This window comes from Ceratosolen solmsi, unplaced genomic scaffold (genome assembly GCF_000503995.2).
Source record: "Ceratosolen solmsi marchali unplaced genomic scaffold, CerSol_1.0 scaffold28, whole genome shotgun sequence".
Classification (NCBI taxonomy): Eukaryota; Metazoa; Arthropoda; class Insecta; order Hymenoptera; family Agaonidae; genus Ceratosolen; species Ceratosolen solmsi.
In genome coordinates this window covers 1,540,587-1,563,011 of record NW_011948429.1, presented here as the reverse complement: position 1 = coordinate 1,563,011, position 22,425 = coordinate 1,540,587, and the positions used below count along the sequence as shown (strand labels likewise).

The following is a 22,425-nucleotide window of genomic DNA, read 5'->3' as shown; positions in this document are numbered from 1 at the left end:
GTCGTCGTCGTCCTCGTCGTCGTCGTTGTAGTTGTAGTTGTCGTAGCTCTTGTCATTGTCGTTGTCGTTATTATTATCGCTCGAATCGACAGATAATCGAGTTTCGGTTGTTGGATATATTGCTGAACGAACTCGATGATATAGCCGGGATTATCTTTTTTTTTTTCTTCACTTGGTTTTATTGTTTTGATTAGCCTGATAATCGGTTAATAAAATTATTCATTTTTATCGAAGCTTTTACCAAACACATTAACCCGATACGCTTCACAAATCGTCGTAGCCGTAAATCAATAAATAGTGTCTGCCCGTAATAAAGTTTCCCCACAAAATTAAATTTATATTTCTTTACTAAAATCCACCCTCTCAAATTCTAATCACAATGCCGGCATTACCAATGATCAAATACTTTTTTTAAACCGTTGTAATTACAGCTTAATCAAGTTTCACCCTAAGACGTTTGCTTTGTAGCTTCTTATACAATTATACTCTGTGCGTAAGCATTGCCTTATATCTCTTGCTTCTGGTTCCCATTTGAAAAAGTGAAAGGAGGGATACAAATGTAAACATATAAAGTTTAGGAAGAAAATAAAGCACCCGAACATGTGAATTAAATTTAACAATTTGAAAGTGATCTCGAAAATCCCCTGAAAGAGCTGTGCCGTAAAGTAACAATCTCCGGTGCTCTGCGGTTTCCCCAAGTGTACATACATAAAAGTCGAAAAGAAGAAACCGTGGCGGTTCCATACGCGCTCCGAAAATAATGTGTAACAACACGCGCAACGTATAAAACAGGGAGAGATGGAAAAGCATAATAATAAATCAGAGCTTTGAGCGCAAAACTTAAGCAGAGACTAACAGCGAGTAAATAAATTTTTCGTTGGTATTAACGGAAGCCTAATTCTTACGAGAGTATATATTTATAAGGAATAAAGTTTCTTAATCCTAATTCACGTAAATTGAAAAAATTTTAAACTCGACTCGAATTTTAAAGCCGACTACTCCCCCCCCCCCCGCCAATCATCCACTCTTCTTATATAAATTTCGCGAATTCGCTGTTGAGAAGAGTCGATAAATAAAATGTATCTCTACTGTAATTTTATCTTTGAAATATAGTTTGGAAATATGTTTTAGTGGTAAATAATGCGAAAAAGCTTTATAGTTATAACCCTTCAAGTAAGATAAATCATAAAAAGATATACGTAGTTGATAAGAGGGACCAAATTTCATAAATTATTATTTTGAATTATGCTTATTCTAATGTTTCCTTCAAGCCCTCAAAACACTTCATTATCAGGAAATTGTATGTAATTTTGCAATTAGATTAATATAATATATCGCGCGTTTAAGCGGGTAGAAAAATAAATATCGTAATACTAAGTACATGACTCGTGAATTTACTTTGATTCTCGGCTGAAATAGAAACAATAAAGTTTTATACACAATTGTTACGAGAAAACAATTGCCTTTCAACTTTCATTAGGTCATTGAAAAAGTTTATAAAACCAAAACGCATTTTAGATCTTCATAGAGAGAGAGAGAGAGAGAGAGAGAGAAAAGGCCTTTAAAGCAATCGCAATTTTCGCATTTTATTCGCCAGATAAAATATTAACAGAAATATATTAGGAAAGCAAGGAGGTTGCAATTTATTTTTCTCTATGTTTATCTTTTTACTTCATTCTTTTATACAATTTTTTACTGTTTTTCTTTGTGATTTTTTGAAGTGCAAAATTTTAGTAAGAAAGTGCGAGTTGGCAATATCTCAACGCGTGAGCCAAAGACGGATAAATCATGAACCTCATTAAGGCAAAGCTTAAGCATCGGAGGATATGTTTTTCGTCTCGTTTAAATGTCACCACCTCGAGCTAAGACAGCGAAGCACGGAAAAATCGAACTTGCCACTGTAACTTAATAACATTACTTTCCTAGTTTACAACAAACGTTAAAAATGAAGGAGAACGAAGCAGATGAGGAAAAAGACGGAAAGTCGGGAAGAAAAATCGCCGGGTTCGCGTCGTAAATCCTCGAGTATTTCTCATCTCACTTCATTCCCAAGCTCTGCCACATAAATCCATATAACCCGAGCCCAAAGCAACTCTCGCATCCCAGACAACCTGCCCCTCGGCTCCGCCGCCCTCGCCGGCGCGAAACACAAGAGCGAGAATCGCGTGCGCGAGCCATCGTCCGGGACGACGCTTCATATTATTGCAGCGCAGGTAGAGAAGGAGGTGGCGTAGAGGAAGGGGTCGGTAGGACGGGAGGGTGGGAGCGAGCGAGCTAGAAGGGCAGAAGGAGCTAGTAGGGGCAGTGGCGGTGGTGGCGGTGGTGGCGGTGGTGGCGGTGGTGGCGGGGGCGGCAGCGTCGGAGGCGTCGGAGGCGGTAACGGCAGCGGCAACGGCAGCGGCGGCGGGAGTAGCAGTGGTGGTTGCATGCAGCGTCAGCTCGCGGGTTTTCGCGATCAATCACTTAGGGGCGTGGGGTGGGAAATGGCACTCAGTGCGCAAGACCGTTTAAAGCCGGGCCGACGCTCTCTATGCACTTCTGCTCCGTGTGTCCGCGCGCATGTGTAATGTCGGGCGTCGCTTTTGCCTCTCATCCACCCACCCCCATCCCCCATCCACCCACTCACCAACCACCAGTCACCCACCCACCCATTCCAGCGCAAGCTCAAGCTCAATTACAATTTCTCAAGCCCGGCGCATCGTGTTCCCGGCTTTTCTTACTCCCTACCCCGTCTGGTTTCCCTCCATCCTCCGCCCCTTGCATCTTTATTGTTGCGAGTGGACCGGGTAATCGTGGCCCTGTCGACCTAACCGCTTTTTTCTCCACTTATATTATCTAGTTGTTTTACCGAGCCCGGATCCCATAACTCTCCGCTTAAATATTTATCCTCGGTATTTATAGAAAACGCCTAGTTGGTGTTAAATCACCCTAAGTGAACGTGGAGACGTGGACGTCACTTGGGTTATTAGAAACATTCAAATATGAAATGTACAATCGCCAAACTCCACACACTTTATGCATCGTTCAATGTACCATTTGAATAAATACGTTTTTTTTTCTTTTTTTTTTTTTCTTTTTTTTTTTTTTTTTCTTCTTGTCGCTCTCTTTTAAAGGAAGGTTATACCGGCATTATTCTACTCTATTTAACGTGTGTACCATTGCACCCTTTGTTGGGAGCTTTGCTTCTTCTATTTTTGCTTTCTTCCGAGTTTCTTTTCTCTCTTAATGATAGACTGTTGCGATGTCAATCGTATATGAGCGAGGCCATAATTACGGTATGTAACAAGAAGGGTACGCAAGCTGCACGTGCGCGAAAGGAATTTTCTATCATTACGTGAGCGAGGGTCCCAATTGTATGCAGGTTTTTCGAGTACAAATAATAGACGCGATAAATGATTGTCATATTTCTAGAGGTGGGCAAATCGTATTTAACGATAAAATTGGTATCGAGAATAAAATGGTTAGCTGGCATTGAGGCAATTGTAGTTTGGCTAACGAATTATAAACAGCTACCATTATTCTCGAAAATTCTTGCCAATAACGTCCTACTCGCATATTGTCCGTGAATATTACTAAACGATACGGTCAGTAATTTCACTGCTTAGCATTATATATTAAATGGACAATTGCTTTGGGATTTAATTATTTTACTCGTTCGTCAATTGTTTTGTCAATTAGCTTTGAAAATAATTTTGACAAATGTAAAAAATGCGGAACATTCGATATCATTACTTAGGACTTTATACACGAACAAAGTTTTAATGTCGACAATGTAATTAAAAGGAAAAATGTCTCCAATTGATTTTGAAATTATAAAAAGGTAATCGCGTTGATAAAAATGGCTTTGAAAAATAACATAAGCTCCTTTCAATTAGCTACATTAACATACAGGAACATTATATATATATATATATATATATATATATATATATATATATATTAAAAAAAAAAGAAGGAAGGCGTTGGTAAGATTTAAATTTAGCTAATAGCAAATACATGGGATATGGCGATAAATTATTTATTTTTCTCACTTATAATTTTTTCTAATTTCGATAGCGTAAAATGTATCAATAAATAGTTCATTGACGCATAACTGATATATATATTTTTTTTTTTTCATTTGAAGAAATTGCCTTCGCTGTAGTCACGGCTCGTAAATAAAATTTTAATTCTCGATTTCTTTTTCCACCTACTCAATTTATCCTTTCCACATTGAGCAACTCTTTTTCTTTCTATATATATATATATATGAGTGTCCCTCCCTTCTTTGCTCTTTTTTCGTTGCGTCTTACTCTTCCAACTCGCGCGTAGCAGTAAGTATTGCAGAAAGCGTGTGGTCGATTTTATATATCGTTGGAATTCAAGCTCAAGTTCTCTCGAGCTTAATATCAGTGTGAGTCGATTTCAATCCTCTATTCTGCCCTTCTCTTCTCTCCCTTTGCCCCACCGCTGCACTTTTTTTTTACCGCGTGAAATTGAAAAATACAGTTCCCAAAGCTCGATTTCTCCGCGCGTTATTATTATATGTGTAGATCGAGACTTTTTTCTCTTTCTTTATTATTATTGTTTTTTTTTTGATTTATTTGTTTATTTTTTATATAGTGATATTTTCGATTCTCCTACTTCAATATTTCTCTTTTTATATGAAAGTACATATGTCATTTCTTTCTTGGATTTTCTAAAGAATTTAATTTATATCGCTAAGCTTTATTTCTAGTTTAATAGATATTGGCCTTTTTTTTTTCTTTCTTACGCTTTTTTCTTTTCTTGCGCCTAAGGAATGTCGGGATATTATTTAACCGCTTTAGTGAACTTGTGGTTGAAGCATATATTTTATCGGAATTTTTACCTCTCGTTTTTGTCATTGGATTAGAAACTTGGAAGAGCGACGATGTAATATTTTAGAATCCTATTTTTGGAAAAGAACTAATTTCGTGTAATCAAATATTTGCCGATGCTTCGGCCGAATTTTAAAGTCAGCGCGACATGGAAATCCGTCCGTATCCATTTATTCTTAAAATATTGCGCGCGTTAAAAGTAGTGGACGTTCATCTCAAGCCTAATGCAAATATTGCTTGTCGCCGTTAAGAAGGAAATTACGCATTCGATGGAGGCTGCAGCCAATGAAACGAGCTTTACATCAAACGCCATTGCCTTCCTTATTTACCTCAAGAAATCTGCTTCCATTGATTCGCCATAATGGGGCCAATTTACGATATAGATAAAGAGTTGGTCGAAACCGAGTGAGGTACAAGCGCGAGGCAGGTGCTTTTTCTCGTTACCTCATCCTCGTGGTTTCGCCTTCGTCATTGTTGTCGCGACCTGGAAAATATATACGCCCCCGTGGAGGGTAAGGACTCGTGTTTTTCCGTGCGGTGGATTCTCGAGAGTAGGGATCGGAGGAGGGGGCTTCGTGCCCTTGTTCACTCCCCCCCCCTTCTTTTTCTTTTTGACTTCATCCGATTTCTGGTACTCCAAGCCCTTTATTCACTCGCTCCTCTCCGATGTAATAACGGTGAGGGCGGCCAAAAGAATCGCGAGGTGCAAGCGAGCGCGATGCCTTTTAATAAAGCGAAATATTGATAAGAGCGACTTTTTTTTCTTTTCTCCCCTTTTTGTTAGTCGGTGGCGGTTGCGGAGTCGGAGGTCTTGGCTTTTGTGCGATTGACTTTCTCTCCTTTCCCGCAGCATGAGACGCTTGAATTACGTGAATGGCGTATCAATTAGGAGGAGCCCTAGGAGAGGAGATTTTTATTTGAGACGTACAGTTTCGAGGGTTCAAAGTTACTCGAGCCAAGCGTGTACTTTTCCTTTTACCCTTAGTAAGTGTATGTTATAAACTGTTATACATACAGAGACTTGTAAAGTATACTTTTGAAGATATATTGAATGTTGCGAAAGGGAAAATAACTGAGTAAATAAGCATTAAATATTGTAAGCTTATGAATGGTAAATAACTATCACCCTTAGCCTTATATCGATGAAAAGAAATGGGCAGAGACGGGATAAGGCAAGTAATAAATGTAAAATCTTTATAAATGAGAGAGATTTAGCCGGGCAGCGTGCAAAGTTTGAAAAAACACTTGGCTATATTTAATACAAAGTATAATGAGATACATTGGCATCCTGTTATTATGGTTCATTTGATCGGTAATTTATCATTGATAATCACCAGACAAATTGCAAATTTCCAAAAAAAGTCACCGATTTTTGCGAAAAATAATTCTCGCCTTTTTACACCCTCCCCGCCCATCCCGCTGTCCCGCCCAACCCCCGTCCCCGATCCCTCTCGAACGTCGGTCGACTGAAAAATCCGCTCACCGTTGAGCAATTCCGAAGTAATCGCTTACCCGCCTCCCCGTAATTATAAAAAAGAAAAAAGAAAAAAAAAAGGAAACCCAGAAACAGGCGCCGTTCAATAAAGCCGTCAACCCTCGGTGATCGAACGCGATCGCGATCATTTGTCGGGCACTCGATGTGATCGCCCCCGCGTTCGCATGCCTCGTCTTTTTAAAGTCCCTTGAGATGGGGGGGGGGGGTATGAGGCGAGGTAAACGCTCGCGCGTTAAAAGCACTCGCTCGAGTGCAGCTTTGGATGGGAAGGATGGAAGGACGGGATAAGCGCCGAAAATCAACGCGACTTGGTTTTCGTTTGGCAGCGTCATTCCGCGATAAAGCGTATCCGTGGCTTTTCTTCCGATAGAATGAAACGACTCAAGGAGGACGCAATTTACGAGGGACGAAACACGTTGACGTGGAAATGAAGCTTTTGGCTCACAATAGTTGTCGAGCCACTCTAGGTTTACGATTGTATTATGCTAAAGTGAAATCCTTCGGTGTGGAATGGAAGTGAAGTCCGATTGGTAAGTTAGTTGAGAGGAAATTTTTAGAGTTGCGCACGCAGAAGATAGTCGGATAAATAGCATCTTCTACCTTTTCCATATCTCTCTCTCTCTCTCTCTCTCTCTTTCTCCGTGCGCTAAAAATGCTACATTCCACATTATGTAAATCATAACGATGTGTTTAAGAGTTACTTTCTTATTTCAAAAATAAGCGTCCGAATGCTGGTGCAAAAGTTGATATAAATGAGTCTCCAAGCTGGAATAAAGCAATTATTTGCCGCAACGGCTTTATTCATATTAATAAGAGAGTGAGAGAGAGAGAGGGGTGGGGGGGGGAGAGAGTGAGAGAGAGAAAACAAGTGTCAAATATTTTTCGACGAACGTGACCGGCATTCGAAATCCCACGTACTAAAGTCAAGTACGATACCCATTGCGCAACTCCTCGTGCTGAATTTAAAGCCAACGAAACGTCTGTATCTTCACTTTACTATAAACGTACCAACGGCCATAAATGAAAAAGAAATAGTTATTTTTCCGTAACCGACCGCTCCACAATTTTAATCAAATCTCTATCTTTCAATAATTTCCTTAAATCATTAGCCTATATTCCATTCAAATTCTCGGCCCTTTATCAATCCAATAAGCCAGCTGATAAATAAACCAAGGATCGGTCGCAATGTTCAAGTGGTGAAAATAAATAGGCTTTGATTTGTGCGCGTAAGAACACGTGTGCTTGATGATACATCTGGTGTCGGCTAACGTACGATCCAGGGCGCAATAATTTCCCACAAGCAATACAAATTGTCTACCGTAACAAGAAAATAACGAGTAAACGAACGATATGGCCTGTACACTTGATTTGTAGTGAGCCTAAGTGCCGCTAAAATCCCACCCACCCCTTTCGCTAGCCTTACATCCTGCGATCAATCACAGATATTATTCATAAAAACAACGATTCAATTTACCACATAATCCCCTCCTCATAGAATCCGGCGAATCGCTCTCGTATAAAGCGCGCGTAAAAACACTCGCTCTCTACTAGATCAAACTCGTTTCACCCCCCGTCGGTGGCTAAGCCATCCTCTGCCGCAAGGAGTGCCGGCACCCACACTCGTACAGGAAGCCGGAGGTAGCAGGCTGAGAGAGAGTGAGAGAGAGTGAGAGAGGGGGGGGGAGAGCAATCGGCATGGTTCGTGTCTTCTTATCGTTCCGCGCGATCAATAAGTCCCGGGAGGAGAAAAGAATCCTCTTGCGCTTGGGTAGTAGGAGAGAAGCTCGGCCGCAGCCTGGAAAGTAGCTCGATAGTGTGCGTGCGCGTACCGCTTGATAAGGGTTAATTTCATATACGAAGAGCCCGCACAGACGAGGGAAACAACGGCGTTGAACCTTGGCCGCTGGGTGGGGTGTTGCCGCTCTCGGGGTCGCGCGCGCGCACACTACCCTCCGACACCCCGCCTCATCACTCTCACATTTGTGCCCTCAACCTCTCGCAGCCACACGGCTACCCCCATCTGCTGTGTGTGGGAGTGAGGGAGGAAGGTGAGAGGGATGGTGGGGTTGACGTACCGGGAGGGAGGCGACAGACGCGAACCTGAAAATTACAGGCTGCACGAGCGAGGCGGAGGATCGGAGGGAGACTGGCGCGTTCCCGTGTTGCAGAGCTAACCTTTTTCTTCTCTCTCTTTTTTTTTTTTTTTTTTTTTTTTTTTTTTTTTTTTTTTTTTTTTTTATTTATTACCGGAGGAGGAGGCGAAAGGGGTGGGGAGAAATGGAGGCGAAGAACGGGGGCGGCTACGACAAGCTTGAGCTTTGAAGCGGTATGGGGGTTGGTGGGTACGGAGTGGAAGGGAGGAGGGGAGGGGGGTGTACGTGGGTTAACTGGGGAATAAAAATTACGTTTATTCCGAGGGAGTGATATTTCGCGTTCTTTGCAAGGGCTGTCCTGGCATTGTCGCTTTACCTACTTCAACATTTGCACAATATTCGACAAACGCGACTATGAAAAAAAAAAAAGAATGAAAGAATCGAGCGCTAAATGTATTCCACTCGTGCGTCTGTCAATTTTTTGATATTCCCAGTGCGTGTGGAGTCGCTCGCGTGAATATCGACTGGGCGAGATGGCCCTCGGTCCCGCGGCATTATCAAGCGCGCCATGGAAATCTCTCGGTACATTGAATGTAAGTTGATAATGGAGTGACGGGCCGCGTAGGAAGTGGGCGATGAGTGGCTCGTCGCGCTCCAATCTATTATTCAGCGCCATAACTCGCGATTATCATCGGGAGCTTAAGAGCAAGGCCATCATCCGGTATCGTCGCCCAGCTTACACAACGAGGATCGCGTCGCGTCTCTTTGGCTTTTATGGGCCTGAAAAATTCAGGAGCGAGTCGGGAATCTGAACAAGATAACAGGGGATTGAGCCCGAGCGGGAGACAAAGCCACTAAAAGCTGAATACGATTGACGGAAAGCGAGATGTGAGAGAGAGTGAGAGAGGGAGAGAGAGAGAGAGAGAGAGAGAGAGAGAGAGAGAGAGAGCGGTCGAGGGATAGCGAACCGGGACGTGAAGATCGAACAGCCTCTCGTGGAAGGATGAGGTAGGGTGGTTGAGGACTGGCGGAGGTGGCGGAGGTGGCGGTAGCGGTGACGGTGACGGTGATGGTGTCGGTGGCGGTGGCGGTGGCGGTGGCGTTGGCGATGGTGGCAGCGACGGCGACAGCAGCAGCACCACCACCAGCAGCAGCAGCAGAACCACCACCATCACCACCACCACCACCACCACCACCACGACGACCAGCAGCAGCCAGCGGCAGCAGCGGGGAATAACACCAGGGTGAAAAGTTGACGAGAGAGGGAATCGCCGCGCGGCGATTGTCCAGTTTTGATTCCTGCGCGCCGGGGGCTGCGCGTGGGTGATATGCTTGCGCTTGCGTCGTGACGCACCAAGGGGAAGTCGGGGACCGTAGGTGGGAAACACCTCGCGCGAGATGCAACCGAGAACCGACACAATACGCGAGAACCGCAGCCTCCTCGTTGGGTACATTAAACGGACAGATATCGCGATTTACCGTTTCTATCGCCTTTCGAGCTACAACATCTATGCTCGCTGAGTTATGATTTCTCCGAGACGCCTCTGCCTCTGCCCCTGCCTCTGCCTCTATCTCTTCCTCTTATTTCCTTCCCTTCCCTTTTCTTCCCTTTCCATCGCATGCCAAGCCAGGCCTTGCCTTGCTATTTTATTCCGGACGCTCTCGAGCCTGATGGATGCCGAGATGTTTTATTTTGTTTGTGTTTTTTCTTCCATTTTTCCATTTTTTTTATTCTTTTCTTAAATAGATGACTCGACGATGTAGATACGCCGTTATTGAAATTCACACTGGATTCTGGATTCCTTGGCCTTGTCCAATTTGATTATTTATAACCTTCGATAAAAACGTATTTAGGATAATATTGTTACGAAAGTTAATTGTAGTGGGGGGATTTGTGATTAATAATTTTAAATATAATCGGCTTGAGCGGAATCTCGATCTCGCTAAAGCCTTAGTTGCCAGATAATTTTTTGATACTTGTGTAATCTTTTCGAGCTGCCCATTCTTAATTCCCGAGAATCCTTTCGACTTTCCCACTTAAAGAGCGATTATTTTGGAACGCTCGCCATTAGCAATTCAAATTCCGTAATATTCCAACAATTGATAAATCGCCTGGCGGTCCCACCGCAAATATATTAGTTGTAAGATAGCGGCTTCATCCCCGCGAGCGAGAAAAACCGAGTGAAATGCGAAAATAAAGAACGATATAAATTCATCCTCTTTTTGTAATAGCATAACGTGCGCATAATAAGAACAGAGAGAGAGAGAGAGAGAGAGAGTGTGTGTGTGTGTGTCCCTTATGAGGGCAAAAAGAATCCGTGACTATAATTTTCCCTCGGCCAAAAGTTTCCTCGCTAAAAGCATTACGCCCCAGCGGAGGATCATAAAAAGCCTGGAGCCCGTGGATAGAAGGATAGAAGCTCGCGAGTACATGCGTAGACAGCGCGTTGTTCAAAGGACCGAGAAATAAAAGTAAAGGAAAGCGGTGGATTTCTCCTACTGGCGGTGAGATGACCCCGCGACCCCTGACCATCGCTGAGCGTCGTAGGAGGGGACGTCGCATTGAATTGCGGCGATTGACGCCGACGGGGACACCGACGACGACGACGACGACGACGACGACGACGACTTGGCATTTCCGCGCCTCCTTCGCACACTCGTAGACACGGAGATTCGATTACCGGCTAGAGACGGCCGAGCAGCTTCTTTTGCTTATGCCAAGGAGGCGCGGAGTTGAAAAATGCTCGACGAATTGGAAAGGGATACTCGCCTCCGTTCTTCTTCTATCCTTCCTCCTTCGGCGGGCCGACCGATCTTTTTTTTTTTATCCAAGCGTGACAGGATTTTGAGAAGGGCCGCGACGAAGTGTTATCGGCCGCTTCTTGCTTTATCTTTTGTTTCCTTTAATTCAGTGACTTACTTGGACTGGAGTGACAGGGGCGAACAAAACCTACGCTTGCATGAAATTCCGATTTCCCGTTTGTTGCTTTGCCTTAACGGACTTCGTTAATGTTCCCATACATATTTTTAGTCCGGAGCCAGTCCCTACTCCTGCCAATATCAACTAGGCGCTGCAAGTGTATTAGGGCATTAGCGTGTGCACAATTTTTTTCTTCCGATTATTACACTCGAGTCATTGTGTTTGGCAAACACTCGCGGCTGTGGTTAATAATTTCTGGCCATTTCACGAGCCAATAATAGAAGAATGTTTGACAGGAAAGATTAACGGAATAAAGTGCTAAGGTACTTAAGTTTGCGTTAAGATCTCTATTAACATTAAATAATGGCTTTACAATTAAAAAGTAATTAGAAATTATAGTGCAGTTTAGTGGAGAATATTATAAATTAATTAAGACATAATCTCTTTTTTTTTTTTTTTCTTTTTTCTTTTTTCTTTTTTTATTAGCCCATAAGGCAAAACTTTGAAAAGAGAGCTTATTAAGCCGAAGAAATTATTAAAAGTTGAGTGTCTCATAAAGATTTGTATCGCATTCAGGTTGTTGTTGTTGTGCTTCTTTTCTTTCTTTTCTTTCTTTTTTCGTAAAAAAAAAAAAAAAAAAAAAAAAAAAAAAAAAAAAAAAAAAAAAAAAATGAGCTGTTTAGTCGCAGGCTTTTAAAGCCTGTACCTATAGAAGGGTGCGTGATCCGAAATCTTTAACGAAGATTTAAAAGTATGTTAACTTGTGGAAAAGATGGACACAAGAGTTGAGAAAAGTAAAAATATACGACCAAACGGACTTTAAAGGCTACGTCAAATAAGTTAGAAATATTCAGTAAACTCGCTATTTGAATAAATTTTTCGTACGATTTTAACCGTTTTATTAAGAGCTTTCTATTTTTTTTAAAGTTTTTTTTTTTTTTTCAAAACCCCCCCCCCCCCCCTCCCCGCGTATTATTCTCAGATGCCTTTTATAATAAGAAAAATCTTTACACTTTGATCTCCTGTAATGATTTCATGCTTCGCGCTTACGGAGAGTTTTTGAAAAGTCTACAATTATACGGTTAAAAGTTCCTGCAATTAATAAACCAAAGATCGTGTAAGCGTTAAATGTAAAAGTTACATTGTTTAATAGCTTAGCGCACTTGCGCCTTCGTGTTGAAGCGTTAACAAATAATAATTATATTTTTCATTGTTTGCGTGAAGATGGGCCGTAAAGCCTTATGAAAATTAATAATAATCTTTTTTACTGTTTCACGAAAGTCGGTGGTTTCTTCCTTCCAGCTAATTTATCATTTCTTATTTATAAGCATTACACATTCTCGGAAATAGTATCACGCATGCCTAAAGAACAATTGCCTGCTGGGTTAGTGAAGATAAAGTAGGTAATTCCAAGGGGCTCTACATGTACATTAATTTTATTCTTTAGAATGTATTTTGTTTAGCTTGGAAGCTCAACTTTACTTCATATTTTCTTCACTTTCGAGTTTCTACATTCATCTTTAGTCGAAGTTATATTTTTGTAGTTTGACCTCGTTATGATTTTATGTCGAGCATTTTATAACCGAGGTCTTGAGAATCTATAATTAAATTGCTATGAATTCCATATTTCAAGAGGTTAATGTACCGCAAATCTTCAGCAGAATGCACATCATTGTTAATAGAGATGTTTCGCTTCTGATTCAATTACAAACACATTAATTCATACAAACATCTAAACATATTTAACAATATATATATATATATATATATATATACTTTCAATAATAATAGTTAAACCAATGATATTTAAGTTTTTAATAACGGGGGAGGATAAAGAGTTAATTCTAAAAAGTCTAAGGAGAATTGTACATTATTATCTACCGACAGATTTAAAACAAAGTAATAATTCTCGTTTAAAATCTACCAGCTCAATCTGATTATCCTAATTTACTTCCCAGCTATCTTTCATAAAAATAATAATTTCCCGTCTCTATTGTAGTATTCATTTTCCTTTATAAAATGCTTTACAATGAAATTTCTGTTCATTCTCGTGAATGCCATATTGCTTTATGCAGTTTTAATTAACTAATTTGATGTGCTTTTTAGTTCTTTCATCATGCCCATTTGCAATCTTCTTCCAAGGCACTTGTTTAAGTAAATATTTTATATTTTTTAGTTACGGGCATCTATTTGTTTTTTTTTTTTTTTTTTTTTTTTTTTCATTTTAAGAGGATTTCCTTGCTTTTACTGCTAATGGAACAAGCTTCTTCGTAGGAGTACTTGATACTGAATTAAGGAAAATTTAAATATTACCTAATATTAGAAGCTTTAATATACAATTTATTAGAGTGAAAAAATTTGAGTTACTTTTCGCTTGATAATGTAAGCAACAACAACAACAAAATAATAATAATCTATGAAAAACGTACATAAGAAATTCAGCAAAATGAATCTGAATAGATATTTTAAAATAAGTAAGGTACATAAAAAAAAGTTACGTAAGATATGCTTTATTGCCACCTTAAACTTCAGAATTTATTAGTGGGTTATAAATAATAGAAACTTGAATAGTTAACAAGTCTTATACGACGCGTGTGTAAAAAAATATTATATATGTAATGTAATTCACACGGTTAAGAAAGTATTACGTTTTTACATTTTTATAATTAAATTACACGCATTATATCATTGAATGAAGAAAATGTTTCTTAAATTACTCACTTTATTCAACGTTAAAAACATTTCATTTTATCACAATATTTATATTAAGTATTTAAGTGAATTTTTAACGATTTAACTCTATAAGGAGATAAGTGATTATTTTAGATATAAACCAAAAAACAAAACAAAAAGAAAACATCAAGATTATTGTGTAAAGTATAAACTTTTTATTTAATATGGTCTATAAATTTTAAAGACTTCGTGTTATAATCAACATTTTGCACATCAATCATTCAGTAAGTAACTACCGAAAAGAGATTAGTCCTTGGATTATAACTTTCTCGTTTTCTGTACTGCTCATACTGCTCTGAGCATTCTGAATAAATTAATTATATAGCAAAAATAATATGTATTGCCCTTTAAATTATTATCAAAATAATTAATCGACGCTTTTAGTGGTGGGTTAAAAAAAAAAAAAAAAAAAAAAAAAAAAAAAAAAAAAAAAAAAAAAACCAACAACAACAATGAAGTGCAACAGGACGTTCAAGGCTGGCGTATTTGACTTTAATGTGGAAATGTAGCTTGAAGTATTATGCAGCATTTTGTATATTTAAATGTTAATCAAGATTTAATCTGCAATTCGTATATCATCCTATTATTATCGGCCGTATTATTTCCAACGCTATTTCATGCGCCCGTAATCCTTTATATCATCGCACATGTTATATGTGCGATGTTACATCGTTGTCTTTTTTTTTTTTTTTTTTTTTTTTTTTTTTTTTTTTAACCGACGCCACCTCCCCCCTCTCCGCTCTCCGCCTTTTTTTTTTCTAAAGTAAAGAGCGTGAAAATCATACTCATAATAGTAATGTAATAGCCGATAAGAAGATGAAAATAAAAGAAAACGAAAAAGAATGAGCATAATTTGTAGCCCGAGAATGTATAAATTGCTTTAAATGCACGAGATGCCTAATTAATTACAGCCAATTACAAAAACAAAAGTCTCGTCGGAAGCGAAAGAAAATACTTTAATCTAGTTCTCCCCAGTATCTCGCACCCTCTTAATCAAGGCCAGCAAACGCAACATTTATTCGCCTGCTCGAATTCGTCGTAATCCTTAACAGCACAAGCACGCTCGGATAAATAATATTCATTCGCTAGTGTCTACCTTCCCTCGCTCTCCTCCTCCTCCTCCTCTCCTTCCCTTCCCTCCCCTCCTCCCCCCGGTCGATCTCATCCCATAGAGCAACTGACTTTCTCTAAGGCCGCCTCGGCGAACCCTCGGATCGCCCGCCAATTTGGGTGCGTTGACGGCTGTTATCATTAATCCCCGGCACTTCTTGACTTTATCCAACCCGTTTCCTCATCCGAGCCTCTCGTTTTCCAGCCTCGAAGAAGCCGCCACTATGGCTTGTACTTTCGCGAGGCTTTAATTGCCGACATTAGCTTGCGCAACCTACTCCTTCAAAGGCTAACGGTCGAAAGCCCAACGGATTGCGCGCGAGACCTTGCTGATTGATAAGATAAGATGGAATTTAAAAATTGTCAGCAGTGCGCTCCTCTCTACTCGGATTCTACCTAGAATTTATAGCGAGTACAATGCCGTTTTTATTCGGCAGATGCTGCGTGGCCGACGACGCTTGAAGGCGCAAAGACGTTTGTTTACGAGCAGTGACGAGAGCTTAATCGTCTTACCATCGAACGATTCGCGCGCAATTTATCCTCGGGCTTTTTTCTTTTCTTTCCTTACTCGCGCGCAATTTATCCTCGGGCTTTTTTCTTTTTTTTGTTTTTTGTTTTTTTGTTTTTTTGTTTTTTGTTTTTTTTTGTCTTTTGTTTTTTTTTGTTTTTTTTTTTGCTTTTTTTTTATTCCTTTCTTTCTTTCTTTCTTACTTTTTACCTTTTTTCTAATTTTTATCAATGCTACATTAGCATTTATCGCTACGGCTCGTGATTATGGCGTATTTGACTTGCTGGCTACCGATAACGATGATGTTAATTCCAATATGTAATAGTTTACGAAGCATTCCAAAGATAAAGCTTCGAGCCATCAAAATAAATAGTATATAATATTTTTGCGTTACTCGGTGTATCAAAACTCTTTATTTCAACTGAATGTAACATAATAGCAGCTGCTTTTATAGATGAATAAATTTTCTGCGACATTTCTTAGCTAAATTATAATTGAATATCCTCGCGAGCACTTAGCACGAGAGTATTCGATCGGGATTTGTTCTTATAAAAATTTATGGCGCGTGTAGGCTTGGCTCGATAAAAAAATTAATGCCAGCTTATTTAGTCCTGAAGTAAAATTTACAAATAAACTTTCAAGTTCCTATATCATTAGCAATGTCATTTAAATGCCGTACACGTGTTAGTGATTCGTCAATATTTATAACTCGACGAGGCCTAAGATAACAATCGATTTAACACATAAAATACATTTATTTTAATTAAATCAAGTCAAGAGTGGCTCTCGGAATTAGATAACACATATGTTGTTGAGACAAACTCTCTACGTGTAGCTACATGATAATTTATTTGGTAATCGAACATTTAACAAACAGTTTTTTGCGTAAAGCGAAATAATTTGCAAATTCTTGTGACATTCCATGCAAAAATTGCGATCAATCTCCACGACCCACGAGCTTCTATTGCGAATTGGATTTATTTTTACACTCCGTTTTTTTCATCTCATTTTTTCTCGTACCCCCTCCCCAACCCTATTCCTTTACTTTTTCATTTTTTTCACCTTTATATTTACGACTGCTCCAACTTTTGTAGACAAGTTGTCGAGACTGTCAAAAGCTATGGAAACTATACATCCAGAGAGCCTAGAGAGCGACCATTAACGCGAATTTCGAAATACCGATTCGGCTTTTGCGCTCTCTCTCTCTCTCTCTCTCTCTCTCTAGCCGGCTGGACCTCTCGGCACAAAGACCCCCGAAGGTCGGAGGTCGGCCGTGTGTCGGAGCGACCGGCCACCGGAAGCGTATATGCACAGGAACCCGACGGCACCTTCCAAGCCGTCGCGGCCACCTCACTCGCTTCCCTCTCACTCGCAGCCGCACTAATCAACCGTCTCTTTCTTAACCTTGCAGAGGGCCTCAAAAAGAAGAAGCGGAAGCTCAGCGCCGTGAGTGGCCTGTACTCGGGCGTCTCGGTGTCGCAGCTCCTAGCGCAGCGGGAGCGCGTCATCGCGGCGGCCGTCGCGGCAAATCCAGCGGGCCACGGAGGTAGCAATGCCACGGCCCAGATGCCCGGATCGTCCTCGCTGTCTAATGGATCCCAGGTAAATAAATCACGCCCATTTGCCCATTACTAACTTCCCATCGAGCGGGGCCTTTAAGTGGCCGATAGAGCGACGGCGGGGCCGTCTCCCGGCTTTTTATCCTCGCTCTTAACTAGCGATTTTGGCTCCGATGTCGGACTCGATTGTATTTAATGGAGGCTGTCCGGGTACTTTTCTTAATAAAGTTTTGCCGGGACATTGGTTTTTCAAGTTGATAAAAGCCTTTTTTATTTTGCCCCTTTATGTGACTTTGATTTTAGAAGGCCATTTGGCAAGTTTGACAATAATAAAGTTTTCACCACAGCACCATGAAATTGAAAAGCAATTTTCTCTTTATAATAAATTACGTATTCCCATTCAATAATTGTATTCGGAAGAGTGTCTATTTTTTTTTCTTTTTTCTTTTTTCTTTTTTCTTTTTTTTCTTTTGAATTCTAGAGCTATAAATTGCTGGCTTTTATAACGGCGACTTTCACGAGATATCGAATGATGAAAGATAAATACTCGTCCGAAGCGCTTGAAATTTCACTTACTTTTAAATTTGCGAGGATTTAGTGCTGCACTTGGCGGGAAATAGTCTAAATTAAAATACATATTTACCAAATCGATAAATTATTATCGTTGAATTAAATGAAGTGGTGATCAATTTTCCCTTTATAATTCGATTATAATGGACGGAGCAATCTCCTTTAAAACATCGATACCTTCATTTTTAACTTTAATTTCTCATTTAGCCTGTGCAATCAATGCATATTTAAAGATTCAATTCAAGAGTAAAGAGAGCCGGGCGAGCTTTTTTCTTTCCCTCTATTTTTTTTTTTCGTTCTTCTTTTCTTTCTTTCATCCTTTCATTCGTTTTTTCGTCCTCTTTTTTCTTCATTTTTCTATTTTCTTTTTTATTCGACTCCTCTTTAGTTGTTCGATTCGCTTGGGAAATGGTAAAGTTCTACATTCGGTTCGACGGGTGGAATTAAAATCAGGTTTCAGTGTGACTGGTTTTGATTGGAAAGTTGATTCAATATTTGATGGATGAAAATATGATGTACTTTAGTCGTGGACATTCCGTTTGACTTGAAGGAATCGTTATGTTATGACGTCTTAATTACAGAAATCAGGGGATCGTTCCAATTTGAGTAATGGAAATTTTATTGATTCGAATTGTGAAAAAATATCAATCATATTAATGGTATTATATCGTTGAATTTCTACAATTTGCGGAATTTTACTGATTTACATACTATTATTATTATTATTATTATTATTATTATTATTATTATTACGAGAGATTGATTAAATATTAAATATTTTTTTTCTTCAATGTAAGTATGTTATAAAGTGTGAAATGATCTAGCGATTCATTTGCTCATTGAAATTTAAATTAATGCTAATTTTCATTCGTATTACTATAATTTATCTTGTACTCCATTTCTTAATTATACGTTGCCGGCATCATTTCATTAATCAAACTATATTTACTGCCTTGTTTAAAAACACACGCGCGCGCGCACGCATGCACGCACGCCTTTATTCATACAAATAATTGAGAAATCACATGTTTTTATAAGCTACAAAATATTAGCTTTAAAATATTATGTTATAATTTTACTATACCACGAATTTCTAATTGATTTCACTACTCATTATTATGCGAGGAAAACTAATATAAACGTATCTAATTGAAGCTCATTACTTATAACTTAACACTAATCGCTTGATAATCTTATGACTAAAAAAATTATCATAATCCAATTTGTCAATCAATTTTCTATATTATTATAATCGAGCCAATGGAGATTAAATATGTTGTTGTTAAATTCAGAATAAATTAATTGCTATTTACTTGTCGCAATAATATATTAACTCCAATTGATTAACTTTACGGATGTATGTAAATTTATGATTTGTAAAATTTAGATGTGGCCCGTCACCGTATCGAACCTCTCTGGAAACATGGCGCTTCAACAACAGCCCCAACAACAACAACAGCAGCAGCAGCAACAGCAATTGTTGCAGCACCAACAAACTCTTAATTCACAACTGGCATCTAATCAGCAAGTTCAGCGGCTAAACAATTCTCACGGCATGACAACTACGGCCGGCGGCATGCTAATGGGAAATCAGTTGATCATGAATCAACAGGCTACAAACTTTGGCAATATTGTACATCAGCAGCAACAGCAACAACAGCAACAGCAGCAGGTTCAGCAAGTACAGCAAATTCAGCAAATGGCAAATCAACAAATGCAGCAGGACCAAACTCAAGAACAGCTCCTTTACCAGCAACAAATGCAACAGCTTCAGCAGATGCAACTTCTGCAACAGCAGGATCAGCAGCAACAACAGCAGCAACAACAACAACAACAACAACAACAAAATCGATTATTGGCAAATCAAATGCAACAGGTCCAGCAACAGCAGCAAACTAATTATCAGTTGAATCAGCAGCCATTGCATATTATGCAGCAGCAACAACCTCAACAGCATCAGCCGCAGATGAATCAACAACAATTCCACATACAGCCTATGCAAAAGCAACACGGCGTGCAGCAGCAGAATATTGTCGGGGATATTGATCAGCAACAACAGCAGTTGATCGCCAACTATGGCCATCAGCAGACGCAACAAGATGCTTTCATCAATCAAGTACAGGTTGCGCAAAATCAGCAACCTCAGATTCATCCGCAACTTCAGCAGCTACACCAGCAGCAACTTCAACAACAGCAGGTACATCATTATGGATTATTATTATTATTATTATTATTATTATTATTATTATTATTATTAGTATTTTAATTTTCATAAAAATTCGAAAAAATCGGTCATAATTATTCAATTTTAAATGCTTACATTCTCTTTACTTCTAGTTATATATTTTCGTATTTCAATTGCATATAGGCTAGAAATTATTTTATGCGATTATCATCAAAATGATGAACTACGAAGCATTAAAATCAATATTAAAATGTCTTTGGTTATTTGGTTATTATTCAAAATAAAAATAAAACATCATTTTACTTTTTAGGTTAATCAACAATTGCTACAGCAAGCCGAACAATTCCAGTTGCAACTCCAACAGCAGCAGCAACAGCAGCAGCAACAGCAGCAGCAAATTGTACAATCTTGCGGACAAACGCAATATCAAACGCAAATGCTAAATAATCCTGTTGATACGCTACAGCAAAATGGCCTGACCGTCATGAACGACTTAAACGAGCTCCAACTACGGCAGCAACAGAGATCCGTTGAGGAATTTGCCCTCAAACAGCAACAGCAGCAACAGCAGCAACAGCAGCAACAGCAACAACAACAGCAACAACAACAACAACAGCAACAACAATTGCTCTTACAAAATCAGAATATGCAAAGGCATAACGTATTACAAACGAATAATCAGTATCCACAAAATCAGATATCTTATCAAATGAGAAACTTTGAACCGGCCAAAACAACTATTCAACAATATCAAACGACGCAGCCGTTGCATCAGAATCAAAACGTTCATTTCAATACACGAACGCCACCCTGGCAACAGCAACAGCAGCAACAGCAACAGCAACAGCAACAACAGCAACAACAACAGAATAACAACCGAACGATAAATATAAACCAGGTGCAAAATATAAATTGTAATGATTTTGATCGCGTGCCGCCACTGCATCATCATATACCTCAGGATAACGTTTGGACAGAGGAGGTTGCCAGGAAGAAGGCGAAAACCGTGAAAAATTCATATAAGAAACAGAGACAACATGCAAACTCGATTGAGTTGAGGAGTATAAACAATGTGAACAACAATGGCCTCGATCAGGGTATATCCGGTGATGAGTTCTCTGATAAAATAAATTCACAGTCTGGTAAGATTTTTGAAAACATTGTTATTATTATTTTCTTTTCTTTTTTTTCCTTTTGTTTATTTTTTACTTCTATTTCATATAATAAATCTAATTCTACAATCGATGCATTCTCTTTTTATATTCGCCCTCTACAACGCAATAAGTAAATCTTTCATTCTATTCCAACATTTTGATATGGGAAAGAAAAACGGTTAAATTTGCTTTATATTAAAAATATATTTACAATAGCGCGGTTTGGTATTTTTTTATCTGTAAAGAAACAAACACAAACGCCTCGGATACTTTGGCTGGAAACAACCTGTTTAAATTATTTTTGTGAAGAGCTAGAGTGAGAGAGCGAGGGGGGGGGGGTAAAAAGAAGAAACTTGCTAACATTTATCGCCTCTACTCCAAACTTCGTCGTAATTTATTCGAATCGTTAAGCAGCGCTAAAGTGATTGAAAATTTGCGCGTCTTCCGAAATCCAGCGAATTGTCTAACAGACAATCCGTCAAGAAAGAAACGAATGCCCCCATGGCTCTATAAAACTCCAAGGAAGCTCAATCTCATGTCGCGCGCATACCATAAAACGCCTCTGGCTCGCAATAAAATGCAAATCTTCCTCCCCAGGTCCCTCCTTCCTGGACGATCCTAGCGGCTACCTCGCGCAGCAGACTGCCCTCCTGAATAGCACCATATCGCGTCAGACTGGCGTCACGAGCTCGCAGCAGCCACAGCCGACGTCGCTCATCGGCAAGGCCAACGGCATGCAACAGTTCCAGCAGGCCAACGCCGTCTATCTTCCGCAACCAAAGCCTTCCTCGCTCGCTAGTCCCTCGTCCTTGTACAGCAACGGCAGCAAAAACAACCCGACCTCGCCGGTCTTCGTGCACAGCTCGATGACTCCCAACTCGGCCAGCAGTGCCACGGACTCCGAAGGCGGCAGTCCAATGTCGTGCCAGAGATGCGTCACCAGCGCCGACACGCAGTCCTTATCTTCCTCTACCTCGACGCAGGATTCCTACAAACAACGAAACGAAGTAAGTATACATGGATTTATCCTTTTATCTATACTTGCGAATAAACATAGCGAGTATCCGAAGGATATTATCAAGGATCTTAATTTAAACGGTGCACCTTCAATATCGCATGGGGAGAGTATCACCGTATTGCCTTATTGACCGTGTTCTTAACTAACCTAAGCCGCTTGATGATCGTGACGATGTTGACGTAAAATCGAAGCTCATCGGCGCTTCGACGACCAGATATTGAACCGTTCGAGGGCATCGGTGG

At 39.8% G+C, this 22,425-nt stretch overlaps 1 protein-coding gene across 1 annotated transcript in view; it reads left to right on the top strand.

Annotated features, from left to right (window-relative positions):
• LOC105363853 (AF4/FMR2 family member 4) overlaps positions 1 to 22,425 on the top strand; it is a 299,189-nt gene that overhangs the window by 270,099 nt on the left and 6,665 nt on the right. Inside the window, exons 6-10 of the mRNA XM_011501653.1 lie at positions 2,279 to 2,433; positions 17,109 to 17,299; positions 19,214 to 20,023; positions 20,322 to 21,153; positions 21,763 to 22,172. Of these exons, the coding sequence (XP_011499955.1) occupies positions 2,279 to 2,433; positions 17,109 to 17,299; positions 19,214 to 20,023; positions 20,322 to 21,153; positions 21,763 to 22,172 (2,398 nt within the window). The remainder of the gene's footprint in view (positions 1 to 2,278; positions 2,434 to 17,108; positions 17,300 to 19,213; positions 20,024 to 20,321; positions 21,154 to 21,762; positions 22,173 to 22,425) is intronic.